The 13,072-nt window shown below is 59.4% G+C and overlaps 6 protein-coding genes across 6 annotated transcripts; 1 reads left to right on the top strand and 5 right to left on the bottom strand.

Annotated features, from left to right (window-relative positions):
- Nucleotides 1-832: 832 nt before the first annotated feature.
- Nucleotides 833-2,992, bottom strand: J7T54_005231 (uncharacterized protein; the record flags this gene model as incomplete). Its single annotated transcript, XM_051508661.1, has 4 exons — nt 833-1,850; nt 1,910-2,619; nt 2,680-2,727; nt 2,888-2,992. The coding sequence occupies 4 exons, from the start codon at nt 2,990-2,992 to the stop codon at nt 833-835; spliced, it is 1,881 nt and encodes a 626-aa protein (XP_051360273.1).
- A 620-nt stretch (nt 2,993-3,612) lies between these two features.
- J7T54_005232 (MFS transporter) lies at nt 3,613-5,344 on the bottom strand (the record flags this gene model as incomplete). The annotated part of the gene is made up of 4 exons (XM_051508662.1): nt 3,613-3,920; nt 3,969-4,207; nt 4,255-5,082; nt 5,133-5,344. 4 exons carry the CDS (start codon nt 5,342-5,344, stop codon nt 3,613-3,615), a joined length of 1,587 nt encoding a protein of 528 aa, XP_051360274.1.
- Nucleotides 5,345-6,114: 770 nt separating this feature from the next.
- J7T54_005233 (MATE efflux family protein subfamily) lies at nt 6,115-7,593 on the bottom strand (the record flags this gene model as incomplete). The annotated part of the gene is made up of 1 exon (XM_051508664.1): nt 6,115-7,593. The coding sequence occupies one exon, from the start codon at nt 7,591-7,593 to the stop codon at nt 6,115-6,117; it is 1,479 nt and encodes a 492-aa protein (XP_051360275.1).
- Nucleotides 7,594-8,203: 610 nt separating this feature from the next.
- Nucleotides 8,204-9,431, top strand: J7T54_005234 (agmatinase 1; the record flags this gene model as incomplete). Its single annotated transcript, XM_051508665.1, has 2 exons — nt 8,204-9,256; nt 9,303-9,431. 2 exons carry the CDS (start codon nt 8,204-8,206, stop codon nt 9,429-9,431), a joined length of 1,182 nt encoding a protein of 393 aa, XP_051360276.1.
- Nucleotides 9,432-9,442: 11 nt separating this feature from the next.
- J7T54_005235 (C6 finger domain-containingprotein) lies at nt 9,443-11,085 on the bottom strand (the record flags this gene model as incomplete). The annotated part of the gene is made up of 2 exons (XM_051508666.1): nt 9,443-9,474; nt 9,540-11,085. 2 exons carry the CDS (start codon nt 11,083-11,085, stop codon nt 9,443-9,445), a joined length of 1,578 nt encoding a protein of 525 aa, XP_051360277.1.
- A 1,075-nt stretch (nt 11,086-12,160) lies between these two features.
- Nucleotides 12,161-12,958, bottom strand: J7T54_005236 (Glutathione S-transferase-like protein; the record flags this gene model as incomplete). Its single annotated transcript, XM_051508667.1, has 1 exon — nt 12,161-12,958. The coding sequence occupies one exon, from the start codon at nt 12,956-12,958 to the stop codon at nt 12,161-12,163; it is 798 nt and encodes a 265-aa protein (XP_051360278.1).
- Nucleotides 12,959-13,072: the final 114 nt, after the last annotated feature.

Here is a 13,072-nt window from a genome sequence, read left to right on the forward strand (position 1 = left end):
CTCGAATCGAGCTGTCGTCCGGGTAGCAACTCCAGTCTGCGCTCTGCCGTGTCCAAACTCGAGTACTCGAAGCTTCTTCATGACACGGTGAGAACGACCACGAGTTCGTTGCAAGAGTTGCAAGACGTTGGCTCATGCGCCAGAGTATAAGCGTCAAGCTACATGTGGAGAGGACCCGACAAACGGACGTTCCAACTGCCGGCAAGAGGAGACGAGAATTCTCCTAATTACGTATGTAGTTCTCCTGATGCTTGTTCACTCCGTGCGGGCGGATAATAAACAGAATCTACCTGAAAATTAAAGTCGTCCTGGCCCCCTTTTTCTAGGTCCAACACACCAATCGGGTTTTTGAGTGATGATCCCTGTCGCCCTCCCCCTGCTCAGCCTCCTCGTTTCAAGCTTTTAGCCTGAGGAGCTCTGGCGTTTAGTGACTCTAGTCACACATGACAAAACATGGCCAAGAAACACAGCCTATCTTTTTTCGTTCAAGTAGGCTTAGCCATGAGCTTCAAATGTAGGTTTGGTGGGCCCCCCAGCGGACGAAGGCAGAACAGCTTGAGCCTACAATAGGTAGCGAGCCATGGACTACATATGGTTCTTGCTTACCCTGCAGTCCGTCACTACCGTAGATGAATGAGCACGATGATACTCGCAAGATATAGAAGGAGAATTGACAAGAATGAAACAATCTGCTCTCAAGATTTATGGAGTTGTCGTTACATCGATACGGAAGCAGCAAGGCTAAATTCATTGTCACCACTGATCAAAAGACATCGCTGGTACTTTGATCACTGCAAGCAAACTATTCATTGGAGAGGCACGACAACCCCCCTTAACCAAGGTTTTTCATCCCAGAGGCAATCTGTGCGAGTAAACCCAAGCCCCCTGCCGAGAGATTCTCAGCAAGGTTCAGCAGCCGGACCGACCCCAGCCGTGCGACATTCTTTCTCGCCGCCATCTTCTTCCTCCTCATAAACGTCTTTTGGCCCTTTTGCGTCGAGAGCCCGACCAAATCGGCCCGACTGGGAAAGCGACGGGCTTTCCTGAACTCGACCCATTGTAGAGCCTCTGGGTAGGCCCACGCTTGCCAGGCCCTGAGACGCGCGAGACTGTGGTCATGGGCCCCGTTGGGAAGGTAGACGTCGCGCATGGGGAAGCCAGACCATCGGTCACGAACCACCCGATGGCGACGACGCATGCGCAGACCGGAAAATCCTTCCAAGATTACGCTGCCATGGCGCCCATCCGCGCGCTCTGCCATGAAAGGCGGGACGGAAAGCTCCTTGACGGCCAGCAAGGGCCAGTTGGCATAGGAAGTGTGGACCATCTGACAGACCTCGGCACGCGAAGACGTACACTTTGAATTGTCCAATGAATGCTGCCACCCCGTTTCAGACAGATATTTTGCCTCCATACGCTCTGCATTGTGGCTGCTCTTGATCTGGGCGGCAATGCTCTCGTGGGTCAGCAAGCACAGTGTGGTAGCATGCGGCGAGTCTCGGCACGGCTTGAGGATGCTGCTAATGTCGACCATGGTCGACTTTGGCTGCTTGTCCAATAGGCCCTCGCCAATTTCGACGCGGTCCATCTTGTCATCAGGGCCCAGCCCCAGCATGTCCAGGTTGTCGGTGAAGCTGTCCCCCTTTTCTCGCGCAATGACAAAGAACTCGACAGAGCTGATCTGCAAGACTTCTCGGAAACTGACCATTTGTTCCTGTATGTAGGAGAAGAACTGGCTGTACGTGTCACCCTCCGCACGACTTTGACGACTGGGGACAATGTCGTCAAAAGCCCATTCGCACAGCGGTTCTGCCGCGAATCCGCGAACGTCCGCATCGACAAAGAAGATCCTACACGGAATCAGCCTTCCACACACCGCACCGAACTAAAGATCACGCATCCAACATACGGACTGATTTTGGAGACGTCAATCTTCAGATGCCCAAATGGCAGCAGCACGCCCCCAGCGCCATTCTTCCAGCGCGACCAGCCAGTCCTTCTCGCAGGGTACATGCGCTCCCACGTACTGTTTTCGTCCTCGCCGTGCATCAAATAATCCAACGATCGGCGCAATTGGCAATCTCTAGAAGCAGCATCAGGGACGGACCGTCCTTCGGGCAAGCAGCCAACGTGCATCACCAAGTGGCCCAATGCATCCGGCGAGCCCATGAGCGTCAGACCCAGGTCCGGATACACTGCCTTGAGCCGACCGCGCCCCTCCCACCGAGCCAGAGGCACTGATCCGAGCTCTGCGAACACCCGTGCGCGCAGGGTTTTCTCGACATCCTCCCTCACCCAGGTCGAATACGCCAGATGAACAGCCGCCTCTGCGTTGCGAAACATGTCGAGTGTGCTTAGTTGCTTATCTTTTCCAGGCAGCAGGCACATGAGGGCTGCCACGGTGCGCGCAAAATGGACGCTACCATGGCCCTCCGATATGTAGATCTTGCGCTTGGCCTTGCTCGCGAGTGGATACTCGGACAGGCTTCGTATAATGTGTCGCAAGCCGAACCGGCTGGTCGTCAGGATGCGCAGGGTGCCCGCGAAATCGACGCCGTCGTTGGTTTCCACGTTGATAATGTCCGTGGCGGGGACCTTGGACCAGAAGTGGGCGTGCTTCTAGTTGCGCACATTGTCCGACGCGGGCTTGGGTGGTGGTGGCTCCCACTTTCGGCATACGGTCTGGTGCGCTGGCTTGTGGGCTTTCAGGCAGGCATCGCTGCAGTACTGCGTCCGTTTCAGCTAGTCAGAGACTCGGAAGAGAGACAAGCGCGAGGACGGGAAACATCGGGCATACCTCTATCATCATGCAATCGGGACAGCACGTGGTTGGGGACATTTTCTTACAGAGCGCGCAGTGAGGCAGAGCTACGTGGTCAGGGCGGACGGTAGTCTTCGCAGCCTCTTTGTTTTCGTGGTCATTGGATTTGTTGGGTCGAGATAGGCCAGGAGGCGTGTCGGGTCCTCGCTTCGCAACCTCACTGTCGGCCATGGTTTCTATCTTGGTGGATGGATGATGCCTAGATAAAAGCTGATGGGGATGATGAAATGTGCTTGACGGTGGGAGAGGCTGGAATGAGTTTGTTGACTGACGCTCTGCTCCTGCCCTTTCACTCTACGTGAGGAGGGGAAGTGGAACGGGAAGTGGAACTGCCCTAGGGAGGGCAAGTTATGAGCATCCTTCCTTCCCCAATCCCCTCTCAATAGATCCGGAATATTTTGCCTTAAGGTCTGATACTTGCTGAAGACCATATTTTGCGCAAGAGTCGACCCAGTGAAGGTCTTTTTGTTCGCCTGAATTATTCTTCAAACACTATTATACACATCGCCGTTGCTTAAAGGTACTGGTACCTAAGTACTTGCTTACGAATTGGTACCAATCCTTGTGGGCACTTACTGTCTACTCACATACAGTATGGAGAAGGGAGTATAGTTGATAGCTTCCCAGGTACATTTAGCAGACAGGAATTGACTGCCATGGGTCCTAGCCATCGCACACAGGCAGGAATGGCAAATCACTCTGGGAAATGGACTGAAATCAACTGGTAGGCTGATGTCAACAAGTTCACAGTAACACGTCTTCATTCACAAAATACAAGTCTACCAAAAACTCTAGTCCCCCTGGCTGAACTCGGGGTTCACCCACGTCGGCGGCCCAGCCCTCTCCCGCAGGCGCCCCCCAAACCAGTGCACAGCCGCGAGGCAGGGCACGCTGAAGAAGACGGTGATGAGCGCGTGGCCGGCAAAGGTCCACGTGAAGCCGGCGTCCTCGACCCAGGGGACGATGAAGAAGGGGTCGATAAAGGCCGACATGTTGAGCATGACGGCGTAAAAGGTCATGGTCGCCATGCTCTGCAGCGGGTAGGCGTCAAAGACGTACGAGCACACGGCCGCGTTGCCCATCTGGATGCCAGCGCCGACTGTCTCGTTAGCGGATGATTCCTTGTCTAGGGGAGGCGGAAACGTACACAAAGCCAGGGCCACCTGCCCGACCATCCAGTGGTAGCCCTTGTCGACGCTGACGCCCCAGACGATCATGCCGACGGCCGTCAGTACCGCAGCAGGGTACGCGAACCACAGGCGCATCTCGGGTGTCTTGGGGCGGTCGGAGCGCTTGACGAGCTGTATGATGAGCCAATCGCTGAGTCGGCCGGAGCAGAGAACCTCGGAGACAATGGTGCCAACAATGAGGCCAATGTAGAGGAGTCTAGGAAACGTTAGCAGACGCCCGGACTTTGGAGAAAATGGACCTACCCCTGACTCTGGGGCGAGAATGTCGGGTACGCAATGGGAATCAGCGTCACGACGGACAGCACCCACCAGTACCACCCAAAGCAGTAGGCCATGATGGACACGGTGACGACGAGGTACTTGAACGTCTTGACGAACCGGATCAGCGTGTCCCAGGGCTTGGGGTGCTTGACGCCAGGCACGGGCATGACGTTGGCCAGCGCGAGTGACTTGGTGCGCCTGGGTCCGTTGTCGTCGACGGCGGTTTCCATGTTCCGGGGGCTCTTCTCATTGATGGCACCCCTGCTCTCGTACCTGGCCTGCATCAGGCGACGCGGGTACAGCGTCTCGGGAAGAAAGGCCACCTCCAAGACGAGGATGACAACAAAGAGGATGGCACAGAGCCACTGGATCCACTCGTCGCCCACGGTGCTCACGAAGCCGCCGATGAGGGGCCCGACGAGGAGGCCCAAGTCAATGGCAAGCACCCACAGGCCCACCTTTTGGCCACGCTCGTGCTCGAAGAAGATGTCGTCGATGATGGCCAGGCCGACATTGGACGCGGGACTGACGCCAAAGCCCTGGAAGAAGCGAGCGGCCGCGTAGCCGCTGTAGTTGGGGGCGAGCGCGGCGCCGACGGTCGAGGCCAGGGCGATGAGGGTGCCGATGATGAAGATGGGTCGTCGACCGAGAATGTCAGCCGGGGACGCCCAGACGAGGGGACCTAGGGAGAGGCCGAGGGCGGGGATGGCGACGGTCCAGTTGACCTGTGCGAGATCGATGCCGTACTTTTCCTGGAGGATGGGGAACGAGGGCACGGTGGTGGTCGTTATGTAGGTGAACATGAAGTATCTGCCCCTGGATGAGTATTTGGTTACTTGAGAGTGTGTGGAACAACGTACAGCGCCATGATGATGGCGAGGATGACATGCTTCTGCACAAAGGACCAGTTCAGGGGGTCGAGGGCATCCTCCCTGACCGGTTGAGGGAACAGCTTCAGCCCGTTCTTGGTCAGGTAGAGCTCGTCGGTGACTTGGTCTGCCTGGCCATCTTGCGAGGCGAGGTCGACCCGGCCCGTCTGCTTGGGCGCGTCCGATTTCTCAATGGTGTCCATGTTGGAGGCAGCTATTGAGAGTTGAGCGTGCTGTTTCGGGCGTGCTGTCTGTATGAATGCTCATCCTGATGCCTCCAGGAATCTCTCGAGACTATATGTCTTCTCTCTGTCCCTGCGTCTCGCCTGATGACTGATCCGTACACCCGGCTGTGCCCCCTTATCAGTCTGGACACTGGATCTTGATCACATAGGCGTCACAGCGGCGAGCTAGGTGCCCACGCCCGCTATCGGACTAGAGACACGAGGGCCCGATACCCCCCCAAGGCGGCACACATGCCGTAAAGAGAAAGTCTGGCGCTCTATCTGGGGATAATGGCTGTTATCAGCGGATATTCTCTCACTCTCCGTGCCCAGTCTCTTATCTAGTGCGCCCGCAGAGCGTCGCCAATCGCTCGCCGGCGGGCCAATCAGCTTACACGCTTCCTGTGGGGGGTTTGCAGGCCCGCCGAGTCGATATCGCGATAGGGGCTTTGTCATAATAATAGTGTTTATTGACTTTGCGTAGTCTTTTATGTGCAGGACATAGTCTGCAGGTGGGTAGTCTGCCGATGGGAGAATTAGTCTCTGGGCTCTCTGGGCTCTCTGGGCTCTCTGGGTCCTCTGGGGTGGCAAACTGGTCTGATGGTGATGATGGTAACGGCCACAGATGACACTGGTGAAGAGCAGCATCAATATAGTATAAAAAATAAATACAAAACGCTGTGAAGTAGAGAAGGCTTCCATTGTAGAGGGTCGCTTGATTGTATGGAGCTCGACGCCCCTACATGTACCTAAATAGTGTTGTAGCCAACCGGTGGAACCTCCTCGTCCTCCTCGTCCTCCTCCTTCAGCCTCTCCGCCGCCTTGTACACCTGCTTGTCCCAGTTACTCATCCCCACGATGATCCATTCCAGCACGCCCACAATCGACAGAGCCACCAGCTGGCCCATCCACAGCCCAGACAGCCCCCAGCCGTGGAACGCCAGGTAGATCCCCCCCGGCAGGGCACCACCGTAGTAGCTGACGCAGTTGACCAGCGCGCCCACCCACTGGCGTCCCATACCGCGCAACGCACCACCACAGCTCCCATTCAGACCGTCCGCGATCTGGAAGAGGGCCACGTAGGGCATGATCTCGGACACGAGGGCGATAACGTCCTTGTCGTCGTTGAACAAACTGCCAATGTTGTGGCGCGTGGCCATGAGGACGCTCAAGATGATGGTCCCAAAGACGACGGAGAGGATGGCAGCACAATGCGCCGAGCGTCGCGCCGCACGGGCGTCGCCCGCACCCAGGAGATTGCCCAGCCGCGCGGACTCGGCGACGCCCAGGCCAAAGGGGATCGTGTTGATGATCTGATCGGCCGTCATGACGACCGACTGGGCGGCCAGGGGCAGCGTGCCCAGCCGTCCGGCCGCGAGGGCCACAATCTCAAAGGCCCACCACTCGGTGCCGACGTGGATGACGCCCATAAAGGCGAGCTTGGCGAACGGGATCGAGTTCTTGCACGCGCGGCGTAGCTGCAAGCCGCCCCAGCATTCCTTGCCCTCCACAAAGACCGCATAGGCCACCAGGAGCAGAAACGATAGCCAGTACGATAGCCCCGTGGCAATGGGCGCGCCGTACAGGCCAAAGCCCAGCTTGTAGATGAAGAGGTAGTTGAGGGCGCCGTTCAGGGGCGAGGTGATGAGCAGGGCGTAGGTGCCCGGTCGGTAGATGCCCTGTGCCTGCAGGAACTTCTTCATGCACTCGAACCAGACGTAGCCGAGGCCACCGGGCGCCAGCAGCCAGAGGAAGCGCGCGCTGTGGTGGCAGATGGACTCGGGCTGGCCGAGGGCGCGGAAGATGTGCTCAGAGGCGGCCCAGATGACGGCCACGACGGCGTAGAAGCCCGTGAGGACCAGCATGCCTCGCTGGAGCAGGACGCCCAGGTTCTTCTTGTCCTGTGAGCTTGTGAAGCTGCTGGACGCCAGCGTGTCGAGGGCGCTGGTCCCGCCCAGGGCGATCAGCCACGCCGTGGCCATGGCGAACATGTACGAGAAGGCCGCCACGGCCAGGGCTTCCGAGGACAGACGCCCGACGATCAGCACGGAGACGGTCTGCAGGCTGTTCTGGAGCATGTACGCCAGGATGACGGGCACCGAGGCCTTGACGAGGAACCATATCTCGTATAGCCATTTTGTGTACTCGGCTCGACCGGTCGTCTGGCGAGGGGAGAGCTGAGGGATCAGAGGCGTCGACTCGTCGGGGGCACCTGTTGCTTCTGTCATGGTGTCGACTGTGGTGAGGTGAGTTTGGTCGAAAATAGGGCTGCTCCCGTAAAAGGTCTCGAGACTCAGGCAGAACTCCACGAGTCCCGGAGAGGCGTCCGTGGTCACCCCCCTCTTATCATGACCATGGCCAGCTCCTCAAGACACCCATCTTTGGACAACTTGCCGCCGCTGGTACTCTCTGATAGCCCGCCGTCCGCTTATCTGTCGCTCCATGTGTCGACTGCATCACGTCAGGATGCAGGGTCCGCCAAGACTGCATAGACTCTGGGCCGATCCCATCGGAGCGTCTCCACGATGCCCCCATTGTGCCCCCGTATCGCCTGCCACTCTCTCACACTAGCCCGTATCTGGCAAGTTTGGCGCCTCAACTAACTGATAACGACGGCGTCACGGTTCGAGAATTACCTCAGACGTTGTCCGTCAGTGACCGAATAAGGCAACTTTGACGCCTCGGACGTCTATCTCATCGGTTGGGGAAGCATTCGCGGGGAACAAAGTGAGGATGGCAGTCAGGTCTCGCTTATAAAAGATCTCTAGATCCCATCCAGAGTGAATATCCTCAAGTCTCTGACACTCACTCTCCCCCATCCCTATCCCCACCATCACCATGCTCCAGAAGACCATCCTCGGGCTCAGCTGCGCGGCAGCGGCCATTGCCCACGGCAGCCATGACCAGAAGAACCTGGGCCCTCACCAGCAGCTCTGGTACAACAACCTGCCTGGCGACGGCGGCAAGCAGGCCGACTCTGTCTTCTCGGGCATCTCCACCTTTGGCCGCCTCCCCTACCAGCCGTGCCTCGAGATGCCCGAGGTCGACTACGACATTGCCTTTATCGGCGCCCCCTTTGACACGGGCACCTCGTACAGGCCCGGCGCCCGCTTCGGCCCCTCGGGCATCCGCCAGGGCTCGCGCCGCCTCAACCTGTACGGCGGCTACAACGTGCCCCTCGCGACGAACCCCTTCAACAGCTGGGCCAAGGTGCTCGACTGCGGCGACATCCCCGTCACCTCGTACGACAACGCCTTTGCCCTCCAGCAGATCGAGGAGGGCCACTTCAACCTGCTCTCGCGCACGCCCAACACGGACGGCGACAAGCGCGGGCCCGCCATCAAGGGCAAGACGCTGCCCCGTCTCATCACCCTCGGCGGCGACCACACCATCACCCTGCCCCTGCTGCGCTCCATCAACCGCGCCTACGGCCCCGTCACCGTCATCCACTTTGACAGCCACCTCGACACGTGGAAGCCAAAGGTCTTTGGCGGCTCCCCCTCCGAGGCCGCCGCCATCAACCACGGCACCTACTTCTACCACGCCTCCATGGAGGGCCTGCTCAAGAACGACACCAACATCCACGCCGGCATCCGCACGACGCTGAGCGGGCCCAGCGACTACGACAATGACGGCTACTGCGGGTTCGAGATTGTCGAGGCCCGCGAGATTGACACCATTGGCACAGAGGGCATCATCAAGCGCATCCTCAACCGCGTCGGCACCACCAACCCCGTCTACCTCTCCATCGACATTGACACCCTCGACCCGGCCTTTGCCCCGGCCACCGGCACCCCCGAGACCGGCGGCTGGTCCACGCGCGAGCTGCGCACCATTCTCCGCGGTCTCGAGGACCTGAACCTGATTGCCGCTGATATTGTCGAGGTTGCCGTACGTGTCCCCCTGTACCCTCTTGGTGAGTTTGCTAACAGGACAGCCCGCGTACGACACCAACGCCGAGCACACCACCATGGCCGCCGCCGACGTCCTCTACGAGGTCATGAGCATCATGGTCAAGAAGGGCCCGCTGAGCAACATGATTGGCAGCGGCGAGGACGAGCTGTAGGGGCCGACTGTCTAGAAGAGGATGATATTGTACTCTAGCTTTTCTGCGTGGCAAGGGAACAGGAGTTAGCGTGTGGCATTATGTGGAAATGAATGAAGAAATACGTACCAAGCAGCTCGCTCGCGCAGCGGTGCCCGTCCACGTCGTCCATGGCCCGCCGGATGCGCCACATGTCCTCCAGCGCCTTGCGCATGATGCCGACGTGCAGCGAGCCCAGGCAGGCCTCAAACTTGGCAATCTTGTCCAGCACAAACCCCTGCTGTTGGGGCCGGAACGCCTCGCAGCCCATGGTGAACAGGGGCATCGCCATGGCCACCCACGTGTGGCAGGACTGGTCCTGCGTCATCTCGCTGATCATGCCCTCCATCTTCTCTACGGCCTGGCGGATCGGCGGCGAGGACGAGGACAGGGTGTAGAGACGGCGGTACAGGTGGACAAGTGTCGCCTGCTGGAAGATTCTGTGGCAGAGCAGGAATTCATTGGCCTGCTCGGGCGAGAGGGTTGTGCCAATGACGATGCGCGGCGCCGTCTCCTCATCACGGGCGATCATCTGCTCGAGCGTGACGAGGAGGTCGGCAGCTGCCTCTTCATCCTCACCACCACGGGTGGCGATGCGGTCAATGTCTCGTAGCACGTGTAGCAGCTCCTCGCTGTAGCCTAGGAACCCATCGATCCCCGGGCTGTTGCCCACGTCCCCCTCGTCGCCGCCCCCGTCGCGCGCGAGTGGCGGCTGCTCGGCCTCCTCGAGCGCAGGCACGTACGGCAGCGTCTCCAGCGCCAGGTAGAGCTGATACAGGTGCCGCATCGCCGTGACCTCGCTCTGCGCATCGTGGGACTGGAAACGTCTGTAGGTCGCGTTCGTGCTAATGAGCGCCTTGATGCCCTTGAGATGGACGCGCCACGACGTCGTGCCCTGGCGCGAGGCGAAGACGTCGGCCAGGCACCAGATGAGGCACGTCGCCAGCAGCGCGGTGCTGGACTGGCCGCTGCCCAGGGTCGACCGCAGCAGCGAGAGGCCCGAGGACTGCAGGTGATCGAGGATGCGCGTCACGTCGGTGCCGTCAATGGCGCGGACGCCGCGCGACTGGAAGCCGGCGGCGGCCAGCGCCAGGCAGGCGGAGAGCAGGTGAGGCGACTCGAGCGCGACGGGGACCAGGCCCCGTCGCAGGTCCGCGTGGATGGACGGGTGGACGGACAGGGAGGCGAGGATGTCGTCGGTGAAGTAGCTCAGCAGGCGCTGGTAGCGGGACGGGAGCGAGATGCCGTTGGGCAGGCTGCGCGGGAGGACGACGGCGGTGTCTGTGGCTTGGGCTTGCGCTTGCTGGGTCTTGACTTGTTGCTGGTCGTTGCTCTCCTGGTCCTGCTGGGTCTTGACTTGTTGCTGGTCGCTGCTCTCCTGGTCTTGCTGGGTCTTGACTTGTTCCTGGTCGTTGCTTTTCTCCTTCTGGTCAACCGTCAAAGGTTGACGGGGCCCCCTCTGCGCCGCCGGGGTCCTGCTGCTCCTGCTTCGGAGGGGCCCCCAGACGACCTTGAGCGTGTAGTCGCATTGTCGACGGAAGGACGAGCACGGCCCGCAGATGGGCTGCCCCTCGTCGCATTTCCTCCTACGTCGTCGGCACTCCTCACACCCTAGGCGCGATCGTCTCACCGGCATGAATGAGCGTCGGAGGCGCAGACTACACGTAGACGGGGTGCGCCATCAACCGGCGGGTGCGTACAGGTTTGATCTTGGTCTTGGGAGACAATCTTCAATTGCATGGCATGAATAGGATACAATGGTTCTTCTGAGCAGCGTCAAGCCATCCGTCGATGAATCTGGTCGGCGTCTCCTACGGAAATGCCCTGACTCGGTTGGCCAGAGATAAGCAGCCAGGTGTGACACACCGCGCCACACCCACCGAGATGGAGATAAGGGACCGGGGGGGGGCAACTCGTGCCCCAGCACATCTTTTCACGAGTCGATCTCGGAAGTCCTGATCGAAGGCGTACTTCTTCCGCATGAGGGGTAAGCCTGCTAGCGTCCGTTTTCTGACAAGTTTCGAGATGATGCCGCAACGTGGTTGACTGCAGTAACGCGCGGGCGCGTGGATGCGTGGACCGCGATGAGTTTCGACAATTACTAAAATATTGCTCCGCAGAGAGCTGCAGGAACTTGCATCGACAGGTGCTGCATGTGTGGTGGGGATGATGAACTGTCGAGCCTCACACGTACCCAAGGTACACGTACGTATCGACGTCGTCAGTACTGTAGGGTAACTTGTCCTTACCTGGGCGGGGCAAGACGCAAGACGCAAGAGTCAAAAGGCTTCAGGAAACAGAACATGTAGACGCCCCGCCTTCAACATCATGATGTCAATGTCGCATAGAAAAGCTTCCTGATGGTAGATATATCTGATTGTAGGGACATGACGAACTCGCCCCTGCTTTCCAGCCGTGCCTGGAGGCGTGGCGAGCGGAGGACCAAAGCAATGACTCAACGAGCCACTCACAGCGGCCGTCAATGCCCAAAGAGGAAGCATGGCTTTTGGGGCTATGCACACGTAGCCCATGGACGAGCATGATCATTGCCAAGAGCGCACATCCAGTGCAATTGAGTCACGCGTACATGTATATATCCTCAGGTATCGAGCTTGATGTTTGGGTGATGCAGCAAGATAAAAAAGTTGCATCCCCCCCTCGTGATGCTACCACAGGGTCCACAGCTGGACAGTGGACAGTCCGCCCTTGGGCTACTCCTCAAACTCGGCGTAGTACCTCCAGATGCCATTGCCATACTCCTGGCGCCTGTCGCTCTCCATGTACGCCTTGACATTGGGCCTCTGCCCCACCGCCTCGTAGAGCGCAAACACCTTGTCATACTTGCCCGACCTCCTCAGCTCCGCCATGCGCTTCGGAAAGGCAAACGACGTGCCGTGCACGCACTGGAACAGCACCAGGTCGGCGTACGTAAACTGCCCGCACTGCAGCCAGGGCCCTGCCCCGGACGACGACGAGTCGAGCACCCGCTGCGCCCAGCCGAGGAACTTGGGCAGCCGCTCGTCGACAAAGTTGGCCGCCCTCTTCTTCGCCTCGGGCTTCTGCTCCTCGTACGCCAGGCCGACGGCGATCGGGTGGTGCGTGTCGTGCAGCTCGGCGACGAATCCGTCCAGGAGCGTCAGGACGACCTGGTTCAGCTTCCAGGCCGCGTCCTCGTCGTCCTTGGGCAGCAGGCCCAGCCGCGGGGCGAGGTACTGCATGATGTTGGGTGTCTGGCTGACGACCTTGTCGCCGTGCACCAGGGCCGGCGGGGCAAACATGGGAGGGTTCGTCTTCCCCGCGGCGTCGGCGTCGCCTGTCATGTGGCTCATGACCAGCTCGACCGTCTTGTCGGGGGACCGGTCCTGCGCGGTGTCCGTGTAGGCCACCTGGGCCTCCTCAAAGAGCAGGCGGACGAACTCGCCGCGGCCGGGGAGGCCTGGCCAGTAGACGAGCTCATAGGCGGGGCTGTCGCCGGTCTTGCTGCGCTTGCTGTCTGGTTCGGGCGCCATTGTGTGTGTTTGGTGAGAGATGGGTCTGGGTCGGTGTTGCGAGAGTGATGTCACGTCAGAGAGGGGGAGGAGTTTTTATAGGTGCGTGTGGTGTAAGCATGAGGCGGCTGACTG

The sequence above is a fragment of the Emericellopsis cladophorae genome, assembly GCF_022114955.1.
Source record: "Emericellopsis cladophorae strain MUM 19.33 chromosome Unknown NODE_47_length_183754_cov_115_773156, whole genome shotgun sequence".
Taxonomy (NCBI): Eukaryota; Fungi; Ascomycota; class Sordariomycetes; order Hypocreales; family Bionectriaceae; genus Emericellopsis; species Emericellopsis cladophorae.